At 53.8% G+C, this 26,435-nt stretch overlaps 10 protein-coding genes across 10 annotated transcripts; 5 read left to right on the plus strand and 5 right to left on the minus strand.

Moving 5' to 3' along the window:
- Positions 1–27: 27 nt before the first annotated feature.
- Positions 28–2,441, minus strand: BBK36DRAFT_1135089 (MFS general substrate transporter). The gene is given in 4 exon segments (XM_024892523.1): positions 28–1,019; positions 1,663–2,130; positions 2,165–2,386; positions 2,406–2,441. 2 exon segments carry the CDS (start codon positions 1,960–1,962, stop codon positions 84–86), a joined length of 1,236 nt encoding a protein of 411 aa, XP_024750927.1. The 5' UTR covers positions 1,963–2,130; positions 2,165–2,386; positions 2,406–2,441; the 3' UTR covers positions 28–83.
- Positions 2,442–6,501: 4,060 nt separating this feature from the next.
- On the minus strand, positions 6,502–7,713 carry BBK36DRAFT_1116659 (hypothetical protein; the record flags this gene model as incomplete). Its single annotated transcript, XM_024890257.1, has 4 exons — positions 6,502–6,881; positions 6,970–7,184; positions 7,254–7,456; positions 7,522–7,713. 4 exons carry the CDS (start codon positions 7,711–7,713, stop codon positions 6,502–6,504), a joined length of 990 nt encoding a protein of 329 aa, XP_024750928.1.
- Positions 7,714–9,879: 2,166 nt separating this feature from the next.
- On the plus strand, positions 9,880–10,458 carry BBK36DRAFT_1094560 (hypothetical protein; the record flags this gene model as incomplete). Its single annotated transcript, XM_024889065.1, has 1 exon — positions 9,880–10,458. A coding segment is annotated over one exon (579 nt), but the record flags the coding sequence as incomplete, so codon positions are not given.
- A 203-nt stretch (positions 10,459–10,661) lies between these two features.
- Positions 10,662–12,149, minus strand: BBK36DRAFT_1167998 (WD40 repeat-like protein; the record flags this gene model as incomplete). Its single annotated transcript, XM_024895117.1, has 4 exons — positions 10,662–11,114; positions 11,247–11,555; positions 11,612–11,867; positions 11,929–12,149. The coding sequence occupies 4 exons, from the start codon at positions 12,147–12,149 to the stop codon at positions 10,662–10,664; spliced, it is 1,239 nt and encodes a 412-aa protein (XP_024750930.1).
- Positions 12,150–14,881: 2,732 nt separating this feature from the next.
- BBK36DRAFT_1197254 (N-terminal fungal transcription regulatory domain-containing protein) lies at positions 14,882–16,706 on the plus strand (the record flags this gene model as incomplete). Its single annotated transcript, XM_024896976.1, has 3 exons — positions 14,882–15,116; positions 15,182–16,358; positions 16,424–16,706. The coding sequence occupies 3 exons, from the start codon at positions 14,882–14,884 to the stop codon at positions 16,704–16,706; spliced, it is 1,695 nt and encodes a 564-aa protein (XP_024750931.1).
- A 213-nt stretch (positions 16,707–16,919) lies between these two features.
- On the minus strand, positions 16,920–18,136 carry BBK36DRAFT_1168000 (hypothetical protein; the record flags this gene model as incomplete). Its single annotated transcript, XM_024895118.1, has 2 exons — positions 16,920–17,711; positions 18,023–18,136. The coding sequence occupies 2 exons, from the start codon at positions 18,134–18,136 to the stop codon at positions 16,920–16,922; spliced, it is 906 nt and encodes a 301-aa protein (XP_024750932.1).
- A 693-nt stretch (positions 18,137–18,829) lies between these two features.
- BBK36DRAFT_1135090 (HAD-like protein) lies at positions 18,830–19,994 on the plus strand. Its single transcript, XM_024892524.1, has 5 exons — positions 18,830–18,920; positions 18,960–18,962; positions 18,983–19,298; positions 19,335–19,846; positions 19,898–19,994. Exons 1-4 carry the CDS (start codon positions 18,907–18,909, stop codon positions 19,818–19,820), a joined length of 819 nt encoding a protein of 272 aa, XP_024750933.1. The 5' UTR covers positions 18,830–18,906; the 3' UTR covers positions 19,821–19,846; positions 19,898–19,994.
- Positions 19,995–20,520: 526 nt separating this feature from the next.
- On the plus strand, positions 20,521–21,369 carry BBK36DRAFT_19115 (heme oxygenase-like protein; the record flags this gene model as incomplete). Its single annotated transcript, XM_024897867.1, has 1 exon — positions 20,521–21,369. The coding sequence occupies one exon, from the start codon at positions 20,521–20,523 to the stop codon at positions 21,367–21,369; it is 849 nt and encodes a 282-aa protein (XP_024750934.1).
- Positions 21,370–22,669: 1,300 nt separating this feature from the next.
- Positions 22,670–23,647, plus strand: BBK36DRAFT_1164365 (hypothetical protein; the record flags this gene model as incomplete). The annotated part of the gene is made up of 3 exons (XM_024894637.1): positions 22,670–22,801; positions 22,913–23,343; positions 23,548–23,647. 3 exons carry the CDS (start codon positions 22,670–22,672, stop codon positions 23,645–23,647), a joined length of 663 nt encoding a protein of 220 aa, XP_024750935.1.
- A 452-nt stretch (positions 23,648–24,099) lies between these two features.
- Positions 24,100–25,934, minus strand: BBK36DRAFT_1140262 (MFS general substrate transporter; the record flags this gene model as incomplete). Its single annotated transcript, XM_024893363.1, has 3 exons — positions 24,100–25,077; positions 25,141–25,296; positions 25,536–25,934. The coding sequence occupies 3 exons, from the start codon at positions 25,932–25,934 to the stop codon at positions 24,100–24,102; spliced, it is 1,533 nt and encodes a 510-aa protein (XP_024750936.1).
- Between the last annotated feature and the right edge of the window lie 501 nt (positions 25,935–26,435).

A 26,435-nucleotide genomic window follows, 5' to 3' on the forward strand; every position in this document is an offset into this window, starting at 1 on the left:
GCTTTGTCAAGGATGACGGGTCCGGGCATATGTCTGTATGACATGTATCGTAACAGTATGAGATGAATGGCATCAAAAAACATCTATGCTGCTCCTCCGGCCTTCTTGAGGGCGTCTTGGTTGAGCTTCTGCCACCGCATTCCGAGGCCAATCAAGGTGGCCACTCCTGTGCAGGCCACACACATGGCAAACACAACCCTGAGGCCGGCCATGTAGCCATCAATGACAAATGGCTGCTGGTCCACGGGAAACTTGTTCCGGATCTCAGTCGCGCCGGTCAAGACAAGCGTTGCCTCGCTGACCTGGGGGGCGTGCTGGAGAACGTTCCTCACCATGGTGTTGATGAAGGCTGACTGGGATCCAGACACAAGGAAAGCTCCGCCCAGGCCCTGGAAGAAGAGAAGCATTCCGGTGGCAGAGGCGAGATCCTTGGGATCGGCCAAGGCCTGCACAGCAATCATGGGGATTTGAAAGGCCGTGCCCCAGCCAGCTCCTGCCACGATCTGGTACCCAATCCATTTGCCAGTTGATGTATTCTTGCCCAGCGTATACAAGAGACCAGCTCCGATCGTGGCAACGGATGTGCCGCCAAGCAAGAGAGGCTGGTACCATCCGGTAGCACTGACAAGCATGCCGCTTGCGACCGTGGAGAAGGAGACGGCAATGATGAAAGGCAGGTTGCGGACGCCGCTCATGGTTGGGTTGGTGCCGTGGACTGACTGGAAGTAGATGGGGATATAGTAGATGGCAGCAAAGAAGCCGCCGGCCTGGATGAAGGCAATGAGAGACATGACAAAGTTGGTGCGCTTGGCGAACAACTTGGGAGGCACCATGGAGTACTCGTCCTGGTACCACTGCACAAACGCCCAAGCACCGATGATGAGGACGAATCCGACCAGCAGGCCAATGACGACGGAGGAGTCCCAGGGGTGTGCGACGCCGCCATACTGGACGGCCAGGATGTAGCTGATGGTGGCTCCCATCATCAGGACCACGCCGAGGGGATCCATCTGCCGAATCTTTTCGAGCAGAGGCGCCTTGACGGGCACCGCATTTCGAGGGGTTTGGAAGAAGACGAAGATGATGGCTGCCGAGACACCGCCAATGGGTAAGTTGATGTAGAAACACCATCGCCAGCTGACGTGATCAGTAAAGGCTCCTCCCAACAGCGGACCGATGACGCTGGCAAATCCATAGGAAGCCCCAATGATGCCGGTGAAGGCAGGACGCTTCTTGGGCGGCGCGGAAAAGGCAATGATGGTGTAGGCACCGGCACCAATGCCGGCAGCACCGAGACCAGCGATGGCTCGGCCGGTGATGAGGGCTTCAGCGTTGGGGGCGGCGCCGCAGATGACGGAGCCGAGCTCGAAGATGATGATGGAGAGGAGGAAGGTTGTCTTGAGCGGAAAATACTTGTATGCCTTTCCCCCTGGACAAGTATGTTAGCATGGGAATGTGGCGCTGATGGAAGAGACCGAATAACTTACATGTAGATTGAAACGCGCCAACGGTCATGAAAAAAGCGGCACCATACCAGCCGGCCTTGTCAAGGCCCTTGAACTCGTCGGTGATCTTGGGGATGGCGGTGGCAACGATTGTCTGGAAACGGACGCAGGTATTAGCTTCTATATCCCCAGGATTGATGGAAAGATGCAAACTCACCATATCGAGACTCAGGAGAAAGACACTCAGCACCAGGGCGAGCACGATGAAGAACATCTTGATGCCCGAAGGGTACTCATTCTCGGCCAGCTCTTCATTCTGGACCGGAGAGTCAACGGTCGTCTCCTCTCGCTTCTCGTCTGACGGCTCATCCCGCTTCTCATCGAGGCCATCGTAATTATCTTTGATGCTGGGCACGGGGGTTTTGCTATCCATATCCTCGTTGAGGGTCGTGCCCGTCGAGGCGACGGTTGCATGAAGCCCTTCAGGGGTCTGAGAATGCCGATGCATGTCTGTCATTGTGACTGGGGGTCCTGTCTTGTCTGTTGCAATATCAGATCAAGATGAGATCCTGGGAAATAGGCGAGCGACAGCTGGGGTTGACAAGGTGTCGAGGCTTGCTCCATCACAGCATCCTGGCCCTCGTCCATTCTATATATACCATGCCAGCATGCGATAAGGTACCACACAGCCTGACCTTGAAAACAGAATTCTCCATCGAAGGCGGATTCCAAGTCCGCTAGGGCCTCATCACTCGGACAGCTTGTACCTCGCCCTTGGTACACTCACGCCCCCTATGGGTCACGGCCACCAGCACCCGTGCTCGTATCTCAGCACTTTAGACTCGCAGACCCGCTGTGGGATGTCGTGTAAGTGCGTTATTGCAGCGTACTATCTCTCGGACACTTTAACGTTTAAACTCCAAAGTCCGCAGGGGTTGATCCGAGATTCGTTGCTGACACTGACGCGGACACCAAGAGGAATTAAGCTCAGCATCACGGCGTGTGAGCCAGATTGTCGATCCTGGTTGGCCGCCTTACGCATGGCTAGCCTGGAAAAGAGGATACTCGTGCTACTATCGAGACGGAGTGACGGAGTGGATTTGCGTGTCCCGCAGGCGGCGCCAGAGTACCGTACTGTACAGTACACGATGTTTGCGTTATGCTTTAGCGGGGAGAGAGTGGCTCGGATGAAGATTCTAGATGTTTGCAGTGGCCAGGAGCGCTGTTCGATGTTGTTCGGACACCAAGCAAAATCCAAAGCATCGATACTGCTTCTACTGATGATCGAGAGCTTGTTACCTGGCAGCAAGGACAGAGATATGCCTGCAGCTATTCAGAACAGCTGTTGAGGTAACATTGGGCTCGGTCCCTTGCATCTCAAGGCATGTACGCGCACCCAACCCGCCAACACTCACTCATCTGCAGGTCGTCTATGTACCTCTTGTTCGCAGCCTGGACTACTACTATAATATCACTTGATGGAGATGCCTAGGAAGAAGAAGGTGTGCGAGTCAGCCCGGATCCAAAGACAAAACACCCAGAGAAACGGGCGAGCATAACGCTTAAACCGACATCACGACGCTAACACGGCCGGGCGATGGGTCAACGCCTCAACAAGCTTCGCGAAGGATCCGGCCTTGCCTCGAACAGGCATCGCGACGAGGCCCCAGTGAGTCACTAGCCGAACGAAATCTCTGCTCAACCGCTCTGCTGGTCCCCCCCCATCCACAGCCGAATCACCACCGTCCACGCCCTCGACTGGCATACGATAATTCTCCTACCGCAAGCGGGCTTACCGTAATCATGGAACCCCACCCCTGTCCCGTCCGGCTCTGCTTGTACGACAGGCCAGTAGGTGCTGTACTGTACGAGTAGGTACATGATACTGCTTCTGGCTGAGGTGAAGCAATCGTGCTAGAATCTAGCCAAGCCAAATAGCCTATAGCCGTGATCATGTCCGTCTCGGAATTAGGACTCCGGGCCCCAAGTGACGAAACATGCTGCAGGGTTTTTCCACCAGCTTCGATTCACGTCTCGACCAAACGGAAGCGAGCGGATGAAATATTGAGCCGGAGTGCGACAACAAGCCATCATCTATCGCTCTATTTCCTTGACGGAGTTGCAACGATTCGGTGCTAGTAAAACAAAAAGCTTTATCAGATTTACTCTTGATTTAGGTCAACGTTGCGGGTGGCTTGATGGAAGGCGTTTGTAAGCCTCGTTCTCGTTTGGCGGAGTTTGGATAATGTCCGCCCGCAGGTGAGACGGGGGACGACCTGATGATTGGACGTTATGACGACACGACGACTCCGAGAGGATGAGGATTGCAGTAGTAGTTTCCATGTTATCTTGAGCGGTTCGTGATCTGCTGTTTTGAAGGATTTGCCAAACAAGAGGATGGGAAGGGAACAATTCCGCAAGGGGGGAAGGGTTTCCGCTGGGCATCAATGCGCTGCTGAGGAGATGAGAGAGCTCTGGGCTATGTAAGGGAGAATCAGTATTCAGCCTTGCGGGAGGATTCGTTTTCCCTGTGATTGAACTGGACAGGCACTGGATGAGGCGTCAATATGCGGGACATGATGCAGGAGGTAATGACTGTTTGGTGTTACACATTTGCTTTTGAATGGCAATGGTCTTGACACCTCTCCTGGTTTGCTCTATAGGATGGAGGTAGGGCAGATCACTGCATCGCAGCAGATGGGACTAATAGACGAAAGACCAAGGAAAACAAGCATCCAGACGCAGATGTACACATTGACTTTCTTTCTGTGCATCACTGTCACGTTGTTTACATGAAGATTGGGCAATTTGGCGATTCACAGTCGGATCTGCTGTGTTTGTCGGCAAGTAGGTAGCTGAATGTAGCAGTTCTCATCTGCATGGCACGGTTCTAAGCTTTGTTTGATGCCCTATGTCCGGGCACTTTTGTTTTGCTTTCGACAATTGCGAGTTTATATGAGAGGGGAGGCATAGGAGGGACTTGAGGTTGAGAATGGGGAGGGATGCTCTTGACGTGATGATGTTGCCACTTACACAACAAGGAAGCTTTGCTCATTGCGAGGCCCTTGGGGATCTCTTTCTCTCGGCAAGTTTGCTTTACATGCTGCATGAGCAATCATCTCCAAAAAAGAGAGTGAGTCCGTATTTCCGAGGGAGGTGTTGTTCAAAGGGCCAAGTGGTCGGTACGTTAGTGTCGCAGGAAGAAGAAATGGTGGTGTTTATGGCGTGCTTTTGTGCCGCGGGTGTGTGAAACTCCGCTGCTTGTGTGTATTATTATGATGTGGTAGTTGTATACTGGACAGTACGTGATACTTTCGTCCTTCTTTTCACTGAATAATCACTTCGTCAAGTGGATTGGGATCGTTTTACATGTGATGCCTTCGTGTTATGTTTTGACTTGGGATTTGCCGTCCAAACAGCTCATTACCATGGGTCCTACTAGGAAGGAAGCCGAAAGGAAGCAAAGGGGGTGTGCAAGCTGCACAGAGCGGCAATTAGGCTCTTTCTTTCGGACTACAAGAGGCTGATTTGAGGCCTGGGAATAGAGGCGCTTCATGGAGACATCCAAAGCTCTTGAGTTTCTTGGGAGAAGAGGGGTGCTTCTTGTACAGAAGTAGGGCCTGCCTTGTGAATTGAGCCCCCCTTTGCCGAGTCGTTGGGGACTTTTTCTTATACTCTGGATCTCACGTCATTATCTCAAGACATGCTCTATTCTGGAACCTCGTAGAGCATGTACTTCATCTCTTTGATAGCTATATCCCATATTGTTAGCGTCTGTACGTGATATGGCTACCCCCAGTACATAGACACGAAGAAACCCCAGAACAGCGATGCTGAATGAAAGACGTGACCATCTCTCGGCACCACCAAACAATCACAACACCGATTGCTCTGGGAGCCATCGACGAGAATCCTGCTGTCATGATATGTCTCCCAGAAGGCGATGGTCGAACCAAGGCCGTCACAGATGTGGTGCCAATGCAGACGGTGGATACTTTGCCAGTCCATCCAAGTCGGTCTTTGTCCACCTCTTATTCGGGCTGGGTGGTGTGGTTGTTCGTTGTCAGTAAAAGCCAGTTCGGAGAGTATCTAGAGCCCGTTCAATGGGGGGTTTGGGAAAGGTTACCGGACATACCGGAGATTGGCTTTGTTGAGAAACCGTATCGCTGGATCGTTTCACGCAAGGATCTTTGCGGGGAAAGATATATCTCGACATTTGGGGTTGTTTGACCATTGTACCATGTCCAGTAACGATGATCAGGTAGGTGTATGTCTCATTTATTAGTACTTCTTCGAGGTAAGATTGTGAAGGCAGAATTATCGGGACCGCAAAGGGCATCTCACCAGATATGAAAAACACATCCTGCTGGAAGAGCCGGGGTGTCTTGACCACCGCAGCACCAAAAGACTTGCATCGGCGGGCATCTTGTCAAGAATATAAACGGGCTTCGTTTGAGGAGCCCACTCCGTGTGTTATGATGAGAGTCCCATTCTACTACTTCATTTCACGAGGTCTGTGTCATTCCCTGACGCGGTCGACAAAATGCCAACAGTATGGCTGAATCGTTTCATTCCAGTCTCCTAGGGCTTCAGAAGCGTGCTCTACTTGTATCGGACTTTGAGGAGAAAGCAAAGGGCGAGGCGGAGAGCGTCTCACGCAGCTTTTGCTACAGACGGGCGAGATTTCCAGTGAACTGACGTCGAGGACTCTCTATCCAACGGGATTTGGGGGCGATGGAATGGGGCTGTACGATAGAACGTGTGCATTGCTGTTTCACGTCAGTTGCCTTGGATGATTTGCCACGATGGAGGCGTGGGTAAGTTGTTTCGGACAGCATCCAACTTAATGATATTCTTTTGATAGGGTAACGGAAGGTGAAAGTTCTTCTATACGCAGTTATACATATGCCAACTAATAATGCCTCCTGAGCTAATGGGCAATCTGAATTGAAGCAAAAGGGGGGCTGGCGATCATGACTTTACCTATTGTACAAATGAAAGCATCGCTGCATGCCATGTCGAGACAATCTTCCAACTACAATCCCATCAAGAACAGCTACATGTACTCTTCCTCCCTCCCCAACAAACTCCCATCAGGCCCCTCCCACCGATCAATATCCGGCCCCTCACACCACTCCTCCTCTTCATCCCAGACAAGCGTCTTCAATACGATCTCGTACTCATCTCGATCCTCATACGCTACCACGACATTTCTTCCCTCTATGCCCACCCCAGCCCAGCCGTCAAACTCGGTCAGCTGTCGGAGCTTCACGGCTTTCTCCTCGACATCGTACACGCATTCCTGTACGTGCCGAACGGGGCTATCCTTTTGGCTGGTCAGGACAAAAACGCGAGGCTCTTCGTTCCAGGAGGCTGCTACCAAGGCTGAGTCGATGATGATGCCTGCTTCCTCGTCGATTTTGAGGTAGACGTCGACTGGCAAGCGGTCAGCAAATGAACAATTGTATGATAGCCCTTAGATAAAGAGCTCAGAACGACAGCGAGAACATTCTTGTGGACGTACCTGTGTAATCTTCACCGTCCAAGGACCGAGAAGCCTTCATCAGTCCATAGCTCCCGTCATGAATGCCAGGCATAAACAGATGTAACCCAGCGAAATTGACACATGCAGCCACTTTCGTCGGCGCGAATAGCTTCTTGTCCCGCACCTCTCTTGCCTCCCAACAGCCAGCCGGCGTATCGCGTTCAAGCTCCACGGGCAGAAACCTGTTGGGACCACTGCTTCCACAATTAGCCTTGCTACTTTGCCTGGGATTGATATCCGCGGATAGATCAGCTTAAGCTTACCCCGTCAGGAACGCCCATTGCTTCCCCCATACACTGGGAGGGGCATCAAGAGCTGGTGATGGATCGAGTAGGACAGGCGAAATGCCCCCCTTTGCCAGTTTCTGGACGCATTCTGGGACTGTGACTCTACTGGCAATATTTTCGTCGATGGGCCACTGGAACTCGAGCATGGAGTCGTGTCGACCGCTAGCAAGAAAGGTGACCTGGGGATTGGATATGAGTTTTGTTCTCCCGGAGGGTATGTGAACGTAAACGATGTGCTACTCACCACTGGGGTTTTCAGAGGATCGTCGAAGTGGCTGATGCCAAAGGTATATTGGTCGTCATATCCTTCAGAGATCCGGACCGGCTTGGGCAGCCTCGCCCAGTTCCCGTTTTCCAGCCTGTACTGCCAGATTCTCTTTGTACGATCACTGAAGCGATAGTAGCGGAGACCTTTGGGTGTCGTAATGAGCGGCATGGTTATGGAGTGGCGTCAACACCTCGCCTCAAACAGAGCAGAAGAGGAGATGAAGCTGAGTGATGTAGAGATATCGAGATGAAGTTGGCACACTTTATACTTATGTTCTCCCCACGTGGGCGGTGTCCACACAGCTTACCCTCCCTTCCTTTGGGATCATTAAGACCTTTTGTGCTCAACCGGTAGAGATAATGCTGTGGTGCCGAGATCCCTCGATTCGGCGAGTCGAAACACATGCTCTATCCGCATCTGAGCATAGTTTAGATTGACTTGCGATGGGGGAGCAGCATTCTGTAGTAATATAGAGCGACTCGACCTCGTGTAGCATCTTCTCAATCTATTACTGGCGGGGGTTGTCGGCAGGTTGCAGGTAACCTTGAGTCCCATGAACGTCTTCTAAACCCCGTGTGAAGCTGTCAGCAACGAACATAAACGGGAATACCTGTAGCTTCCATACGCAGCTTAGCCTTCGGCATGTAGCCGGGCTTCAGGGGAGGGAGGGGCGGATGATCCGCTGCTCTATTGACGTGCCTCATCCCCCTCCCAAATATGTTGTAACAAGGGATTTCCATGCCCCAAGATGCCCATCTCTGGACTGAGTAAGTTGGAGAATGGATGTGACTCTCGTGTGCAGTCTCCCGTCAAGAGCAGTGGATGAACGTCGGACAAGGTAGATGAAGGTTATATTAATCCGTTGGGGAAGATGACTTGTTTATCGCTCTTCTCCATTGTAATCTCTGGAATAAAAGTGCCAGCCTATCAGACGAGTGCCGGGAGAACACAAGATACCGTTGTTACACGGAAGACGACGTCAAAGGTGACAGAACCCCTCGTGAATTGATTGTCATTAATTGCGCTGCTGCAACTTCGGCGCTTCGATCGGTTGTTGCCAACATGTAGTCGAAGAAAGAGAGGGCCTTGATCTCTCCCCCCTTGAGACCGAGCAATTGTAAGTCTTCCTTCAGGCGGGAACCTACACTCCCAGTGTAGTCGTCGACACTTCGAAAGGAGCTGTTAGCTCTGCATTTCGCACTCGTCAATTATGTCCTTTGGGGGAGAATGCAGGGTATCGATCCTGTTCAATCTGTCGTAATATCCGAGACGAGTTAAGCATCAGCAGCCTTGTAGATCCATGAGAAGACCGTTGAAAGGTAGTATACTTGTAAGGGACAGCCAATCAAGGAGGCCATAGTGTACCGCATAGGCATCAAAGCAGTATCGCCAAGAGTCCGATCCCTGGACGAAGCAATTGCTCATTCGTACTTGACGCAGGCCAATCGCTTCGTATGCGGACGTACGCCCGCTGCTTATTGCTGCTGACACCCTGCCTCTTCCTTCACCGGGGTCAACTGCTCGACTGGGTACCGTACCCTGGAGATTTACCAGGTTGGCATCTCCCCATGAAGGTGTGCTTGGCCCCGACTTTACTTGTATACTTGTGAATGCCGTATAGGAACACTCTCCGTTCGACTATGCCGTGCGCACAAGGGATCTCCCCGAATTCTCCGGCTTCGACTGCAGAATAAGCTTATTTTGGCTTCCCATATAATATGAGACGATTCTTCAGAATGGCTCCGAGTATTTGTGAGCTTGACGACCCAAGCATATCGATACTATCTGCTTTTGCGATCAGTGAAAACATTCGTGCCTTGTATTGATAGTGACGTTCGTTGTCCCGATCGGGTCCGGCGATGGCATCATTGGCGCATCTCCGTATAAATCCCGGAATGTGCGGAAGCTTGCGTAGCTCGACTGACGGCAACGGTGTGATGCCATCCGTAGTGAAGCTCTTCTTCATCGTATCACCACCAATTCGCTGAAAGGCAAAGGCCTCTTTCGTAAGCGCTTGTGGTTGTAGCTTGCGCACGGACAAGCTTGAAGCCGAACTTGCGAAGCAAAACCCCATGAGAGACAACCCACGTCACTCGGTGTAATGCATCGCCGGGAGCAGCAGAATCGCACAGTCCAGGCCTCATCCCGTCATATCGAAAGCACTGTAGCCACCGATACAATCGCCCTTTTGTCCGCTCGCATGGGGGGCGAACTCCAAGTTCTGTCATCGCCAAGTCAATCATATATATAGATGCATCAATGGAGGAGGATCCGCCGTCGTACCAGGAAGCGAACCAACAGGCCAGCTTCTCCCAGGCCGGCCCGCAAGACGAAGTCCTCTCGCCGACGACATTCTACGTGGCCGGCCGCTTCATCCACTCCGCGGATGCCGGAGCTCCGCCGCTGTACGAGCTCTCCCACTCGGTGGGCTTTCTCAAGGACGCGGACCGGAACGTGCGCGTCGAGAGACTCGAGTACTCAATCAAGCGGCGCGACGGCGTGGCCCAGCTGGCGGCGCGCAAGAGGCACATATATGACCTGAAGCATCCCGTAGGGGTGACAGGCCCGACATTTGCGTACCACGCCGAGCCTACGTCGCGGCAGAGCCTTTATGCATTTGGCCTGGAGAGCTTTCGGCCGAGGAGACTATCTTCCGCCAAGGGTTATCGCATATTGCGGGCCACGCATTCACAGGAGCATCGGCTAGTGCGTCGTGATGTGCTCTTTTCGGCGCTCCCTGTCAAGGATCACAGTGTTCGGTATGAATGGAGCGATGCAGGCGGCCAGCTTGTGGCGCGAGAGGTGGACATAGACGGCTTGATGACGATGGTCGTCAGCGCCACGATGAGTGCTGGTCAGAGAGACGTGTTGATATCTGCGTGGATGTCAAGGATCTGGGCAGAGCTTGCGAAAAGGCAATGAAGACGAGTCCTCCCCCGGCTAAGAGACTGCTTCCTAGCCGTATCAGTGTGTCTCGACCCGGAGTCAAGGTTGAAGGAATGAGCATATGTACTTGGTAAGCTTCCCTCCTTCTCAAGAGCTCAATTTCGGCACTGACACCACCAGGCGGGTCAACGCAATCATGTTGTCATGGATGGATTTGTATATAGAGCTTTTCAGTATATATCCCATAAGCTCACTTTTCCGTCCTTTGCTCCGGCTGCAATCCAGTGTGCTGTCTTTGCAAGGTGAAGCCTGCGGTCTTTGACGCTCATTCCTGCCCCCCTTGTCAGGCTCCTAATCTGCCAAGACTCAATCGAATCCTTTTCTTGAGATGCATCAGTGGTATCTTTCGTGTCACTTTCAAAAGCCTGCTCGGACGCTGTAGGTTGAGAATTGGCCGAAGGAGCGCCTGGCTCGTCGACAGAGGCAAAAGCAACAGCATAGGCTCCAACTTTGTGCCAGCTCAACACGGCCAGTTCCTTCAAGGTCTTTGCTGAGTATATGCGTATCTTGGAATCCCATCCAGCCGTGGCCAGCAGCTTTCCGTCGGACCTGACTTTGAGGCTTTGTTGGCCAGAGTGCTTTGTGTTAACCACTTTGAGTGGATGCTCCCATTCTTTCAGTTTCTTGGGCCTCGATTTTGTTTCTGGAGGTGCAGCAGCGTTCAAAGCTGCTGAGAGCAGAGATTTTCCCGTATTACTCTGATCGGGCTCAATTATTTCGACAACTCTCTGATTTGGCTCAGCGTTAGCATCCACTTCCTGGCGGGAAGTCGGAACAGGATGCTTCGCTATCAAGGCGTCTGCTGCCGAAGTGAAGAAGCACTCTCGGTTCGGATGAACATCTATGGATAAAACCGGCTGCGTGTGTGCTTGAGACCGGTAAGTCATCGTCCAGGCGCCATCAGAGTCAAGCCGATGTACAGAGACAAATCCGTTTTCGAATGCTGCAACGAGTGTCAAACACCCCTGGTGGTGGAAAAGAGACAGGCTCATGGCCATGCCATTGGTCTGGCTAGACTTGATGGTGTGGATCCTGGTTTGGCTTGGGAGGGTGTAAATGTCAATCTTGAGAGCTCATCAGTTAGAAGCCCACGCCCTGTCAAAATGTCACGGCTACTTACGGCTTCAGACGCCAGTGTATTGGGGACGGCGAGAAGGACCTGCGCCGTGGAGGCGGCAGCGTCTAGAGATCCTTGGGCGGCGTCACCGAGACATGCAGCGAATGAGCAAAAGTTCATCGTGTTGACCTCGAGGAGGTGAAGCACCCACGGCTGAGGGCGTGGCGTGGGGGTTTCTTCCAGGGGTAGCGCGGCGCTGAGGCGACCCTCGTCCTCCTCCCTGATCCTCCACACAATGAGTTTGTGGTCGCGGCCATGGCTTTGAGGATCCAGTCAGTGAAGATAACAAAAGACCTGGTTCCCTGAGGCGAAGAACGTACGTGATGATGTTATCGCGGCCCCATCCCCTGATGCCGAGAATTGCATTTTCGTGAGCCCTCCACACGGCCCTTGGCCGCATGATGGTCAGGTCCCAGAGCACAACCCAGCCCTCGGCATCGCCCGTCGCGAGGCGCTCGTTGTGTCTCACGAACGTGGCGGCATGGATCTGGGCCTTGTGCCCTCGCAGTACCGCCTTTGGCGACGGCGTTGGTTCAGCCATGGGTGCTGCGTACCAAGATTTCTCCCCGCCTTTTGTTCAGCCAACGCGACCGGTGCTTGCCAGCTGAAACATTGCTCGTCACCCAAGCAGAGAGGAGCACTCCATCAGCAGTAAAAGAGCGCCTGTCCAAGTTCCAAGGTTGTGTCGTGTGTATGTACATGTAGTTTGTGACAGTGGACGAGAATGTCGAGTTGGGTCATACAAGAGCTTAAGTTGTCATCGGTCACGTGCGCTGCCAATATGTACTTGTACACCTCGCACAGCTTCGACCCTCGAGCAACTTTCCTTCTCCATCACCTACAGACCCCTTCTCTCCTCTGAAGTTCTCTCCTCTTTACATAAATAGAGCACACTCAAAAACATCAGTGACGCGGTCAGAATGTTTCAACACGTGGGGGGGCAAATGAACAAAGGCCGTATCCTCAACGTCATCCAAGGGCCCGTGACCGGCGACCTACAGCCTGCTCTTATGCTGCGTTACCTCCAAGGTCTCAGACTTCTGCTACCTCAGCGAGCCATCTTCCAATCTCTTTGGTCACAGCAAGCGACGATCCTTATCCCCGCGAGGCACCAGAATGGCCGGGCAGCTCATAATATTACTTCATTTCTGACTCCCCTCTGAGACATGCATATGGACCTGGGGAGCTGACCATTGGCCTTGGTGATTCCGGATTGGCCTACGCCTCGAACCAGCCTTGTTAGGTGCTCCCGATAAGACTGGCCTTTGCTTCCAGGCCTCCGCATGGACAGAGAGGAGGGGAACTCCTACATCTCATAGGGCGAATCCATGTGTCCTGGCCCCCTCCCATGTTTGTTAGGCATGGCTCTTATGGATCAAAATATCCCGCGGCCAAGTACTAGTCGTTGCCTTATTTGCTTTTTGCAGCAGCAGCAAGCCACCGCCACGGGTTCTCAGCAGGCCAGGCTACTACTACTACTACTACTACTACTACTACCTACGACGGGGCTGATGCCCGAAAGCTTTATGCGGGCTCGGCGAACGCCATATCTTCAGACGCCTTGCTGGCAGCAAGCCAAGCAGAGTCGGGCAGCAACAGAGCATGTGCTTGAACGTGCTTGAACATGATGGGTCTGTTTAAGATGCTGCGTTGCAGACTGGTTCTTCGGCGTGCGTCAGAGTAGTCTCTGGAGGATGTATGAAGTGCTTGGGACTGGCATCTTACGCACTGCTTGCTCCAACAACAGCGGAGGTAGGTTGTTGACCGGTCAAGGGCATCCAGGAGCTGATGGGGTCAAAACAGCTGAATACTTGCAGCAAGCCTTCGAGATACACCGTCCATCATCTCGACAGGACGCGTGCCACTGCCCAATGACGATGAAAAGAACCGCCGTCACGACTCGCTGCCAGAGACCTCGAACCTGTGGATGCTCACCGAGTTGAGCTGAGAGGCATCCTCCAAGTGCTTTGATGTGTCCGGTCAATGGTCACACCCATGCCAGCAGCTCACCTCATTAAGCATATACGCATATACTACTCCTAGTATGTCTTACAGCAACTTGCAGGCCCTGAGTGGACCGAATTGCTGCCAGTCCTGTACAAGCGAGAGGAATTTGGCCACTCAGGAGTGCGTGACATGCTCCCTTGGCCTTTCTCAAGCCCGCGGACATGTGCATTTCACGCTATGTACAAGTTCAAGGCAAGATACGGCCTACGGCTACTGCTGAAGAGATACCAGGCGCCTCAGGCCATCCCACGCCCGCTTGCTATCTCCCTCAAGTGAGCCACGGTCGAGTCCGGGTGCCCCTAGGTGCCAAGCTCTGGTCAAAGCCCGCAGTGAGGGACGAGGGTCGCCCGGTCTTGTGTTCACAGTGGTCAATGTCCATGTGTGGTCGCCCAATGCCCCTGTAATCCAAAGCATATCACTTGGCATCGGTGTTACAAGAACTGGCAACAAAAGCTCTCTCGAGCACCGGCTTACACCCTCATTCCATGTTCCATCTGCACTGTCTCCTCACTTCTTTGTAGACTTCCCTGGACAAGACAGACGCCAAACATCTCGTATCACCGTCACATACGCTAGTGCAATCTGGCCTGGACCCGACAGCGGAAACAAATCATATCCCTCAGACTTGAGTTGTGCCCGACGTTGGCTTGAGAGCCCCCTCATTTGCCAAAGAGGCCTTTCGGGTGCTGACGCTACCCTCTCTGCCCCTAGAGGCTGGTTGTACGTTTGTATATATCCTCCTGACAGCAAGTCAGTATCCAGCATGCTGTAGCCCAACATCTTCACCGCAAGATGCAAATCGGCACTCCACGTTGAATAAAGTCGCCTATGATTTCAACGACACCTGGTATACGACGTACGGCATCTACAAACTCTGAATGAGCGTTGAGATTGCGAACGCCTGGTTCAGTAATGCCAACTATGCCGCATCAGAAACCGACTCCAGCGTCATTTTACGAGGAATAAGGTACCACTACCTGCTTCTTGGGTACAGCATCATACCTCAAGTCGTCTCTATCAGATCATCAACCTGCCCACACTAGAGAGATATAATAGGTATGATGAAACGTTTTCTAACGACTGCCTCATGAATAGGAGTCCAAACTAATCTTCTGAGAGGGCAGAGATTACGGCTTAAGACGCCCCTGGCCTAGGAATCGCCGAGCCCACATCTTTGCTTCGATCATTTGACAGAGTTCAGCTATGCACGCAGAATATCCTGGCAGTCGTCCTTATCATATATTATCGCCAGCCGCAGAGGTGACGATGAAAGACATCGATCGAGGAGATTTAGCCATGCCGAAGCCTACAACCAAGTCGAAGCGAGTCCGCACCGGCTGTTTAACATGTCGAGGCCGCCACTTGAAATGCGACGAGGCTGTTCCGATATGCCGAAACTGCGAAAAGGGCGGTCGAAAATGCATACGCGGAATTCGACTCAACTTCTCAAACACTACGGTGCATGATTCGTCTTACATGGTCCCCGTCGGTACCCGAAATTGTATGGTCGGGCGTCCCAAGTTGCCGTGGCTGGTCCTGAGCTGATTGTCATTCACATTTGTCTAGTCATGTTCCAAGATGATTCTCGGCGTATCGCTTCGGAGTACAAGGGCGGGTCAAGCAGATATGCAGTTATTCCGCAGAGCCCGCCTGCCGAATACAACATCAAGGCGGAGCTGCAGTCATCGAGTCCGGATCCGGAACCAACCGAGCATATCCTTCAAGGGCACATCTGGCATATCTACATATCACCAGAATGCTCAAATTCAACAAGGAGTATATATAGCGACAGCTTGATACTCCAAGCAACCGAGTGGCGCAAGGGAGGTCAAGTGGAATCAGGGCCAATGAGCCTGTCGGAAGTCGAAGATCGATCGAATGTCAGCGAGCCCCCCGAAGACGACAGCGTCACCTGCCCAACGACTACGATTGCCACTTCTGAACGAGAGTTTCTCGACACGCCTGAGCAGGTCCGGTATATGCAAATCTACGTAGAAGAGGTTGCAGCCTGGATGGACTCGTTCAACAAGGGCAAGTACTTTGGCGAGTGTCTGCCATACCGAGCACTCGACTCTCCTTTGCTGCTCTATTCCCTCCTGGCGTGCGGAATACGACGCCTGGCACATCGCCACCCGGATATGGGGGAAATAGCTGCAGCATACTACAGCACGGCCAACATGCACCTCTTCCGCTACCACGAGAATCCAGAACGAGACGTACAAGACTGTTCCATTGTAGCGGTCATTCTCAAGCTCTACAACGTCATGTTCAGAGAAGGGCCGCAGAGCGGGGGTCATAGCCTTGCCGTGCTCAACTCCATCATTGGCGAAAGCCGGTGGAATGCAGAGAGCGACGGCATCGGATCGGCATGTTTCTGGCTGAATGCCTACCTAGACATTGTGGGAAGCCTGGAAGCTGGCTACTGTCTGTACGTCGACTCATGGAGCGTCGATGTGGGTTTTCCCGGCGACTGCGGCCAAGTGATGACGCACAGGGGCGAAGAGCTGTGGGTGCAGAGGATGCTCTTCATCCTGGCCAAGGTGATAAGCTGCCGGCTGTGTGTGCTGTCGTTTACAGATATAGATTTGCGGGAGAACAGGACGCTGGAGGACCGTCTGCCGGAATGGAAACACTTGAAGCAGCTTTGTGATCAGTGGAACGATGCATGCCCGAGAAACATGCGGCCATTGGGATACATGTACCCTGACCAAGCAGAAAACAACTCTGCCTTTCCGAAAGCATGGTAAGACTGGGGGATGCGATTTCTCTGCACTGTATTATCGAGGAGCTGACACTCGTTTTAACCAGGCTCCCTAAAAGAGAGGCGGTATTTTGTCGACTCTTGTACCACACGGCACAGTTCATCCTCACTCAGACGCATCCGTTGGAGCAAATGATGCTCTCGGAGGAAATGATTCAGCTTCAGCTGCACCATGCGCGAGAAGTCTGCGGGATCGTGGCCCACACAGAGGATCGCTATTTGGGACCGATCTCGAGACAGGCGCTGTTGGTTGCGTCAAGCGCCTTGACGGAAGACGAGGAGCAGATTGAAGTTTGGGATGTTCTACAGAGAATGAAGGCCCATATCTAATATCGGCAGTGAGCAAGCGAGGCCTTTTGACCGTTGCCTTTTGACTTGACCGGCCAATGGGATGACAAGAGTAGATGGGAAGGCCCAGGTTCATTCATCCAGCCGCTCTATCAAAGACTTCTTGCTAAACTTCAAACAGCACCATCTCGACAAACATAACAACAATATATATAACGCCATACGGGCGGAGGATTTTCATCCAGACACGCCATGTCATGATGACGAGCCTCCCTGCGAAAAATTCATGCTATACCCTCCTGTCTTCTCATCTTTGACCATTTTGAAATTATCCGTACTCAGCCCAAAGGGCTTCAGAATACCATCTCCTAGATTCTTCAACTTTCCCCACATCTCTGACATCTCAGCCTCCTGAGCGGCTTTTGTCCGCGGCGGCAGCGCCTTGAGCTGCGCCCGGACGGTGCGCTGGTCCGCGGGCGTCAGGCCGGGCATCTGCGAGAGAGCGCGGTAGTCTTCCTCGGCGCCGGCGAGGTTCGACCAGCCGCCTTCCTCGGAGCGGGCGCGGGCGCGGCGGAGGAGGGCCTTTGTGCGGATGCGGAGGATGTCTGCCTTGCGGGCTTCGCGGGCGGTTTCTTCTGGGGTTGGAGAGGGAGGTGCTGGAGGTGCGGAGCGGGCTGCGCCGGAGCTGATGATTTCTTCCTCTACGTCTTCTTCGCCGTCCTTGGTGTTCCTTGGGGTAGTAGTGTCATGCTTGTTTGAAGTGTCGTCTGTGGTATTATCGACTTTGCAGTCTTTTGGACTGAGTTCGCTCTCCAGCTTCGCCAGGCTGTCGAGTGCGTCCGAGGCAGCCTTGGTGGCATCCTTCCATTGCTCCGTTTGCAAGTGGCAGGCGGCAATGTTGCTTTGCAGGACGGCGCGCTCGTAGTGGCGGTAGGTTGGACATGAGGCGATGGCGTCGTTGTATCGTGATAGGGCGTTGTGGTAGTCTTTGGCGGCGAAGAGGGCGTTTGCGTCGGCTTTGATGGCGTGGGATTCTTGGAGGAGGGCCTGTGAAGATGGATGAGATTTCTTTGCGTTGTTGAGATGATGTGGTGAGAATGGTTATGAGAGTGAGTGGTGGATGCTGTGTATGCTATGAGACGGTCATGGTGGATTTTGAAGGATTATGTTGCATTTGGCATATGTGAATGCATTTTCTTTTGGTAATTCTTTTCGAATGCTGATGAGGTGCTTGAAGGTGATAGACTGGGGGAGTGATCTCAGGGGATTGGCCAGAAGAGCATCAAAAGTGAGGCTGATATCGCAGAGCCCAACAATGACATCAACGCTCTTTTTGTCATGTGCAAGTAAGCACTTACTGCTTCTTCCTCGGGAGCAAACCTCAGTTCTTCAGGCTCATCGTTGCCGCTCTCCTTCTGAGCTGGGTCCTCTGTGCTTGTTGAGACCTTCTTTTCCTTATCAGGTGTGGCCATGGCTTGCGTGCACTGGAATGCAGGATAATGAGTGCTGGGGATGAGATGGAGATGTGAGTTGTGGAAGCTTGGGGAACGCTGTGGCTTGGCGGAGACATTTGGGGGGGATGTCCATGATTATGTCAGCGGGCTCAGAATACACGATGGGATATGGCAGGAAGACGAACAGAGACAGGGAGCTGGAATGTGATTATGCTGGAGGATAACGATTCATTTCCTCATGCCGGACAACAATCACGAAGTCCAATTGATGGCTCGGTGGTAGTTGATTCTTGATACCACCAGATAGTATATGGCCAATTCGTCAATAGAACATTCAGTGACAATCTCTCCAATCCAGGCACAACAGCCCCGCCCCCACTTTGGAGTTGGAGATGGGAAGAGATGCAATTAAAACTCGGTGAGGCTTGGAATGGAAACGTGCATTGTGCCAATAAGACGCACGGTACAAAGTGGTAAAATTCCAGACCTGCAGAAAACCGCATAGACGCTGAGGCACCTTGATGGCCATGCGTGTTCTTTTTGGCACGCAGCTACAGATGTTTTCGCACGAGCTATCAAATCTGAGATTATTCTCACTTTCTCACGCAGCGATAGAAAAAAGTTGAAAGTGGCGAGGATAAGAATCATCCTCAACCCCTTTCACCTCCACTCATCAGAGATTTATTCTTCCAATCTTTTTTTTTGTTCATCTTGCATAGCAAGCATCTCAATACCCTCATCGTCAAGCATCCAAAAACACCAAGAAAATACCCTCGTCACTCCCAAAAATGGCTCCCCGAACCGAGTATGTCCTCCCTCTTCAACTCACGAGCAACCCCCAAGATACTCATCACAACCCAACAGCTTCCCCCCCGTGAGAGCCTGCCTCTTCGACATGGACGGCCTCCTGCTCGACACCGAGGACATCTACACGCAGTGCATCAACGTCCTCCTCAAGGAGCACTCGCAGACCCGCACCGAGCTCTCCTGGGACATCAAGGCCAAGCTCCAGGGCCGCCCCGGCCCCGCGGCCACCGAGATCCTGCTCGAATGGGCCGACCTCAAGCTCACGCCCGAGGAGTACATGGCCCGCATCGTCACCCTGCACCAGGAGCGCTTCCCCACCACCAAGCCCCTCGCGGGCGTCCCCGAGCTGCTCGCCAACCTCGTCAAGACGCAGCAGCCGGGCGAGAAGGAGCAGAAGAACCCTGATGCCAAGCCCGTGCACATTGCCCTGGCCACGAGCTCCCACCTGGCCAACTTCAAGCTCAAGACGGACCACCTGACGGACCTCTTCTCCGTCTTCCCCGTCGACCGCCGCGTGCTGGGCGACGACGCGCGGCTCCAGCGCGGCCGCGGCAAGCCCCTGCCCGACATCTTCCTGCTTGCCCTCGACACCATCAACAGTTCCCTGCCCGAGGGCGAAGAACCCATCAAGCCCGAGGAGTGCCTCGTCTTCGAGGACTCCGTCCCGGGCGTCGAGGCCGGTCGCCGCGCCGGCATGCGCGTCATCTGGTGCCCTCACAAGGAGCTCAAGGCGTACTACGCCGGACGCGAGGCCGAGGTGCTCGCCGGACGGACCGGCGAGGCGGGCGAGGTCGACATGCACCAGCTTGGCGAGCTGGACGATGGCTGGGCCGAGGAACTTGCCAGCCTCGAGGATTTCTCGTACGAAAAGTACGGCATTGTGGTTCCTCAGTGAGGGATTACCTCTGACGACTGAGATGACGGACAATCACCATTTTCTTCGAATTGATTTCTCGGATTTATAAAATGGACGAGCGGGCTTGAATGAAAGATGCAAACTTCTTTTCGAATTATGGCGTCTGCCAGATACATACAGGGACATTGCGGGAGGACCGCTGGAAAAGAAAGGAAACTGAAAAGTATCTAGACATTAGAGATGAGAACATGATGTCCTTTTTTCTTTTTTTTTATCAGTTTGAACAGCATGTATTCTCCTGCCTTGTTTGTTGCCATGATCTTATCAAGAGGTCATAGGGTAGTATTAGAGGTTCAAGAATTAGCCTAAGTGAGAGGACCTTGTATGGATATCACTTTATATAAATCATGAGTGATTCTCATGATCAGTCATCACCCCAAGTAATTCTTCAATTATTTTTTTTTTCTCAGATGGAAAAGAGCGGCATGGATGAGATTTCGCACAAGTCGCACCTTTGGCTCGCACGCTCCGTACAGAGGAGAGGTGAAGCCACCCGTGTGACGTAATGAGGGCATATAATCGTCCTCACATCTACACCATCTCACTCTTCTCATCACACAAGCCCTCATATCTCAGCTTCACCCACCTCATGCCTCCCTCACATCGCAAACATCCAACTCACGTCTAACCGAACGCTCACCGCAGTGAGAAATAAGCCGTTGGCCCCAAGTCTACGACAATGCCCCCCTTCTCCCTCACGCAAACCCTCCTCGCCTCCGACCCCCGCGCCCACCAATCCGCCACCCAATCGCCCTTCCTCGCCCTCGCATCCCAAGGCCGCCTTCCAAAGTCCCTCCTCGGGCAATGGCTCGCCAACGACCGGCTGTACATCCACGCCTACATCCGCGGCATCGGCCGCCTGCTCAGCTTCCTGCGGCTGCCCGACGTGGTCCACCCCCCGCTGCTGCGCGACGACAAGGCGGAGCGGGAGGCGAGCGTCGAGGAGAAGCTGCTCCACTGGATGATTGACGCGCTGGTCAACATCCGGCGCGAGGAGGACATGTTTGTGCGCACGGCGGCAAAGTACGGCGTCGACGTGAATCTCGCCGCTGGGCCGGACGGCCGGATCGCAGCCAGCACGAAGCTCGAGGGCTTGCGGCGTTTCGAAGCTCTCTTTGACGGAATCTCACCACCTCCTCCTCGCGACCAAGGCGGCGTCGTGCTTCTTCCCTGGCTGGAAGCTGCCGTCATCTTCTGGGCCACGGAAAAGTGCTACCTCGACGCCTGGTCAGGCGCGGCCGCCCGGCAGCTCTCCGACGATGCTGCCGGGGATGACAACGATGCCGATGGCGGGGCGCTCCGGCGGGAGCTCATCCCGAACTGGAGCTCCGACGAGTTTGCGCGGTTCGTGGACGCGCTGGGGGAGATTGTCGACGCTGGGGTGCGGCGGGAGATGGAGCTGAAAAAGGGCGAGGGGGAGGAGGAGGAGGTTGTCAAGGCGCGGTTGGTGGAGCGGGCGCTGGGGAAGTGGCGGGAGGTGTTGGCTGCGGAGGAGGCATTTTGGCCTGCGGTAGAGGGGAGTGACTGATGAGATTCAACTGGGATACTGATGGTAAGGAAGATGCTGTTTTAGGATGGGGTGAATAAGATGCTCGGCAACGAACCGTGTAAACGGCAACGCCCGGCCAGTCAACGGTGATGCAGATCTCATCCATATCATAGACACACACATCTAGCAGATGTCACAGACCACTCCCAGATCCTTGGCTAACGCAGCAAAAGGCAAATCAGCCTCGGCGTCTAGAAGTCCATGTGGGAAGAATGATTGATGATGCGCGTCGGCTGATTTGCCATGCTTGTGGCTTGTACTCTTGTATGCTCACACATGATGCCCCTGGGGCCACCAACTAAACTACGCAAAAGGCGTGGCTGAGCGGATGGCTGAAATCTTGGCTTGCCGCCGCTTCCTTTTCGATTTGGGGGTTCGGCACGTCCCCCTCTTTCCCGCTGGTTCCATCACGGGTTTGCATGTTCTGAGGTTGGGATCATGCTCAGGTGTCAGATGGGACTTGGCCGTACGGACGGTAGAATTTCTTTACGTCTTGATGATAGTATACCCCATGTATGAACATCTGAGGCACTGCACATGCCGCCATATCTTTATCTTAACCAATCCCCTTGCAGTCCCAAGGCTTCAGTAATGAACCCCGCCAAACATCTCAGTAGACGCCGGGAATGCCGCAGCTCTTCTTGACTTCTCTACCTCAAGTGCGATCAATGAGCAGTACTACTTACATTCTCCCTGTCTATAACGAAGATCTATGAAGCAACAAAACTGTAGGCAAACTCATACCCCATCCGGGTAATACCCGTAGTATTCCATCATCTCCGTCATCCCGCCAAATCCCACCCAAGAACCAACGCCCCAGAAAACCGCAGTCACTGCGCCACTCTCCATCGCCATCGACCATTGCCCATCACCATGTACCTTGCATACGGACTTACAGTACACGCCTTCCCTACTGTAGCTCCGTTTGTAGGGATACATGTATGTAATCCTGCAACAAATCACCTCAAGTCCACAAGCCTCCTCCACCAGCCATGCTAATTCGTAGTTCCGAACATTAGCACAGCTGATAGCCTCGGCGGAGAAGGATTGTCCGGCCTTTGCGCTGCCGCATGATTGATTACCTACATGTACTTTTGCCAACTATGAAACCAATAAATCAATAAAAGAGTAAGCTTGGTCCGTCAGCTGAGGCTCTCATCCTCTTTTACTCCTCTTCAACCCATTTCCCCTCTTCAACTCTTTCTGCGCTCCAGATTTCCATTCTGTTGCGACATTTCCATCTCTCAACACCAACCAAATCCCCCCCAACTCGTCCACCATGTCCGCCCAAGACTACTACTCCAGCGCCTCCGGAGGCAGCAGCGGCGGCGGATATCCTCCCCAGCAGCAATACGGCCAGCAGCAGCCCCAATACGGCGGATATCCCCAGCAGCAAGGCTACGCCCAACAGGTTCGTCCGCTCCATCTTTCTCCCATTCAAAATCAAACAAACACAACCATCATTCCACTTGTAAATCATAATCTCAAGCTCTCCCGGACTTACACAAACGCAACAAAACAGCAGCACCAATACACCCAACCGCAGCAATACGCCCAATACCCCCCTCACCCACAACAACAACAACAGCCCCAATACCACGACGACCGCAGCACATCCCCCTACGCCCAGCCGCAATACAGCCAGCCCACATCCCCATACCCCCCTCAGCACCAACAGTACTCCCCTCCTCCTCCTCAGCAGTACCAGCAGCAGCAGCAATACGGCCAAACGCAGCCCGGCTATCCCGACCACCAGTATAATACCGCCGGCGGAAACGTGGCCCCCGGAGCCGAAGAAATTGGCCCGGACGGCGAGCGCGGCCTCGGCGCCACCCTGATTGGCGGCGGCGCGGCGGCCTTTGCGGCGAAGAAGGCCGGCGGAGGATTGCTGGGCAGCTTGGGCGCTGCGGCGGCGGGAGCGATTGGGGCGAATCTCATTGAGAATGTTTACAAGTACGTTTTTTTTCTTCTGCCTTTTTTCCGATTCCCTCTTCAAATCTCACACCCCCCCCCTTTTTTCTCCTTGCCTCAGGGCAATTCTTGCTTGGCAAATCATGAATGATGAGAGAGAAAGAGAGAAAGGGTGGAGGGGGGGGATATGGACGTTCTGTTGAGAATGAAATGGAAATGGGCTAATGTTGTTTGTTTTTTTTGCAGGAAGCACAAGGAGGAAAAGGAGATGGAAAAGATGTACAGCAACGGCGGCGGACACCACGGCCATCATCAGCACCACGGGCATCATCACCATCATAACTAGAATGGTGTGTGTTGAGGAGTATGTATGAGTTTTGCGTTTTCGCATTTGATTAGATTATGATGGGGCGGCGTTTTGATTCTTGCCTCGGTGAAGAAGCTGCTTTGATTGACTGACTCAGTGAAGAGCTGGGTTGGACCTGTTCATGTTGGTTAAAGACTTGTTCAAAGAATTCCGCATATGCTGCGTGATGGACTACCAAGTATTCACACGTTTCGGATCCGTAATCGATGCGTGGCACTGACACATTTTTTACTTCACTTGCTCGATATCAGCATGTTCAATAAGTCATTCCAACGTGGGTTTGGTATAGATCGCTTCATATGAAGCGTAGGCATCATTTCATAAGTGACATGCAGTGTTCTTGCACCGCGTGTGCTTCCAAATCATCCAAGCCAATACATGACAGTCCCATTAAACAAACAATGAAAGAAATTCCCACCCAATGGTGCCGATTAAACCTCCTCGACAGGATGCTTCTCCGCGGTCGAATCCCGCGCCTTAGCATCATAGTCCTCTTCGTGAACTGCCTTGGGCTTGTCGTCCCAGCCGGCAACCACGGCCGCGTCGTGGTCGTAGGCAACGTCGAAGCTCTTGCGGAGCTGCTCGGGCCCCAGGACGGTCAGGATGATGACGTAGGCGTAGACGCAGCCCATGAAGATGCAAATGACCTTGCCGTAGTCGTAGCGGGCGACGCCGGTGGCCGTGGGGGGCAGGGGGAAGCGCTCGCCGAGGCGCGCCTCAATGGTGGACGAGGCCGAGGACACCAGGTTGCCCAGCTGGTAGGCGGTGCCGACGACAAAGGTCCTGAAGGCGCCGGGAGACAGCTCCATCAGGTGGATGGGGATGACGCCCCAGGCGCCCTGCACGCAGAACTGCTGGAAGAAGGCGGCCGCCATGACGGACGTGTCGTGCACAAAGGTGTAGGGGTACAGCAGGGCGCCGCCCACGATGCAGCAGCAGACGATGCTGAAGCGACGGCCTAGAGACTGGCTCAAGAAGCCAACAACGGTGCCGCCGGTCATGGCGCCCAGGTTAGCGACGACCTGCGTGACGGTGACCTTGTCCGCGCTGAAGGCGAGCTGGTTCGTCAGCATGGTAGGGTACAGATCCTGGCTTCCGTGGCTCATAAAGTTGAAGCCGGCCATGAGCAGAACGAGGTAGGTCAACAGGAGCCAGTGGCGCTTGAGTGCTACCTTGCCCTCGGTGATGAAGACCTTGCCGACAGACTCGTCGCTGCTCCTGCTTCGGCCGGCCTCGATGCGCATGCGCTCGCGCTCGCGGTATGTCTGGGTCTCGGGCATCATCAGACGGAAGGCGATGAAGATGACGGGCGGGCAAGCGCCGAACCAGTACAGGGGGCGCCATCCGTGGGAGGTGGTGTTGACGAGACCGCGGGCGAAGGCAGCAGCTAGGAGATAGCCAAAGGCGTACTAAAACGAAGTCAGCATCTTGGTGCTGTCGCGGGTTTGTGGCTCAGTAGAGGCATGACTTACACCTTGCTGAAGGATACCGCTAATGATACCGCGAGCCTCTTGCGGACAGTCTTCCAGAGCCGTGGCGGCTGCGTTTCCGTACAGACCACCCATGGCAATGCCAAACAGCGCGCGACAGGCGAGGAACTGCTTGTAAGTGTTGCAGAAGCCGGTGCCCTAGGACAACATATTAGCGTCTTTTTCTTGGAATATTTTTCGTGTTAATGAAGCCGCAATCCATCATGTAAATGAGCGCAGTCAATAGCTCCGGCAGTTGCAAAAGTGCGTGCAGTGCCGCAACGATTGGCGGGGTTTGGCTGGCTGGCCAAGATGGGTGGCACCGCCGGCGCATCTTGGCAGCGTCTCACAGCCATGCAAAGCAAATCGACGAGATATAAGACATTGGGCGTTCTCACCAGTTCCAGAGCAATAAACAGCAGGTTGTTGACGATAAACGGCCACTTGCGGCCGTACCGATCGGCGGCAACACCAAACGCAATCGAGCCCACGGATCGGAACATGAGCACCAGCGTGATGCCCCAGGTAATGTCCGTGTTGGTCTTGCCAAACTGCTTGGCCAGGTCGCCCACGGTCAGGGAGACGGTGAAGAAGTCAAAGGCGTCCCAGGTCCAGGCCCAGAAGGCAATGGCGAAGAAGGACCATTGCTGGCGGTTGAGCATGCGCAGCAGCTTGAACGGATTGGGCACGTTGAGCATGGGCGGCTTGAGCGATGAGAAGCGCGTGGCCAGGTAGCGGCCCGCCGACATGCCATCGTAGTCCTCGGGCACCCAGTATTCCTCTCGGTTCCCAACCATGATGGCGGTGTTGTACTGCTATGACGGTGTGCTGTGAGACAAGGGAAGACGGGGAGGAGGAGAAGCAGAGGCCGTAGGGAAGGAAGAACAAACTCCAGCAACTGAAACAGGATGAGGGGGGTGGGAGGAGATCATATACTCGGACAGGAATCGAGAATGCGGAGCAAGAGTTGGAGGGTGAGGGGATACGTAGACGCAGTCCGCATTGGGGAACCCCAGAATGTGATCATGTATGAAAGCGGGAATCCTCCAGGGTTGAGGCTTATCTGTGCCCTTAGCCCAACTCCACGCTGCTCTGGAGCAGGCCCCCCTTGCCCGCGCCCCGGGTCACGTCTAGAACCTTGAATTGCCCTTGATTCGCCACGAGCAACAGCAACAATACACGCCGCTGCCAGGACGAACAGGCGTGCGTGATGCCACCGGTGGCATGTCGCTCCGGAGACGGGGCCAGCATGGGGCTAGACGTCGAGCCTAGCTGTCGTTCTAGCCGTGCCTCCACAG

Source organism: Trichoderma citrinoviride (assembly GCF_003025115.1).
Source record: "Trichoderma citrinoviride strain TUCIM 6016 unplaced genomic scaffold BBK36scaffold_5, whole genome shotgun sequence".
In the NCBI taxonomy this organism is placed as follows: Eukaryota; Fungi; Ascomycota; class Sordariomycetes; order Hypocreales; family Hypocreaceae; genus Trichoderma; species Trichoderma citrinoviride.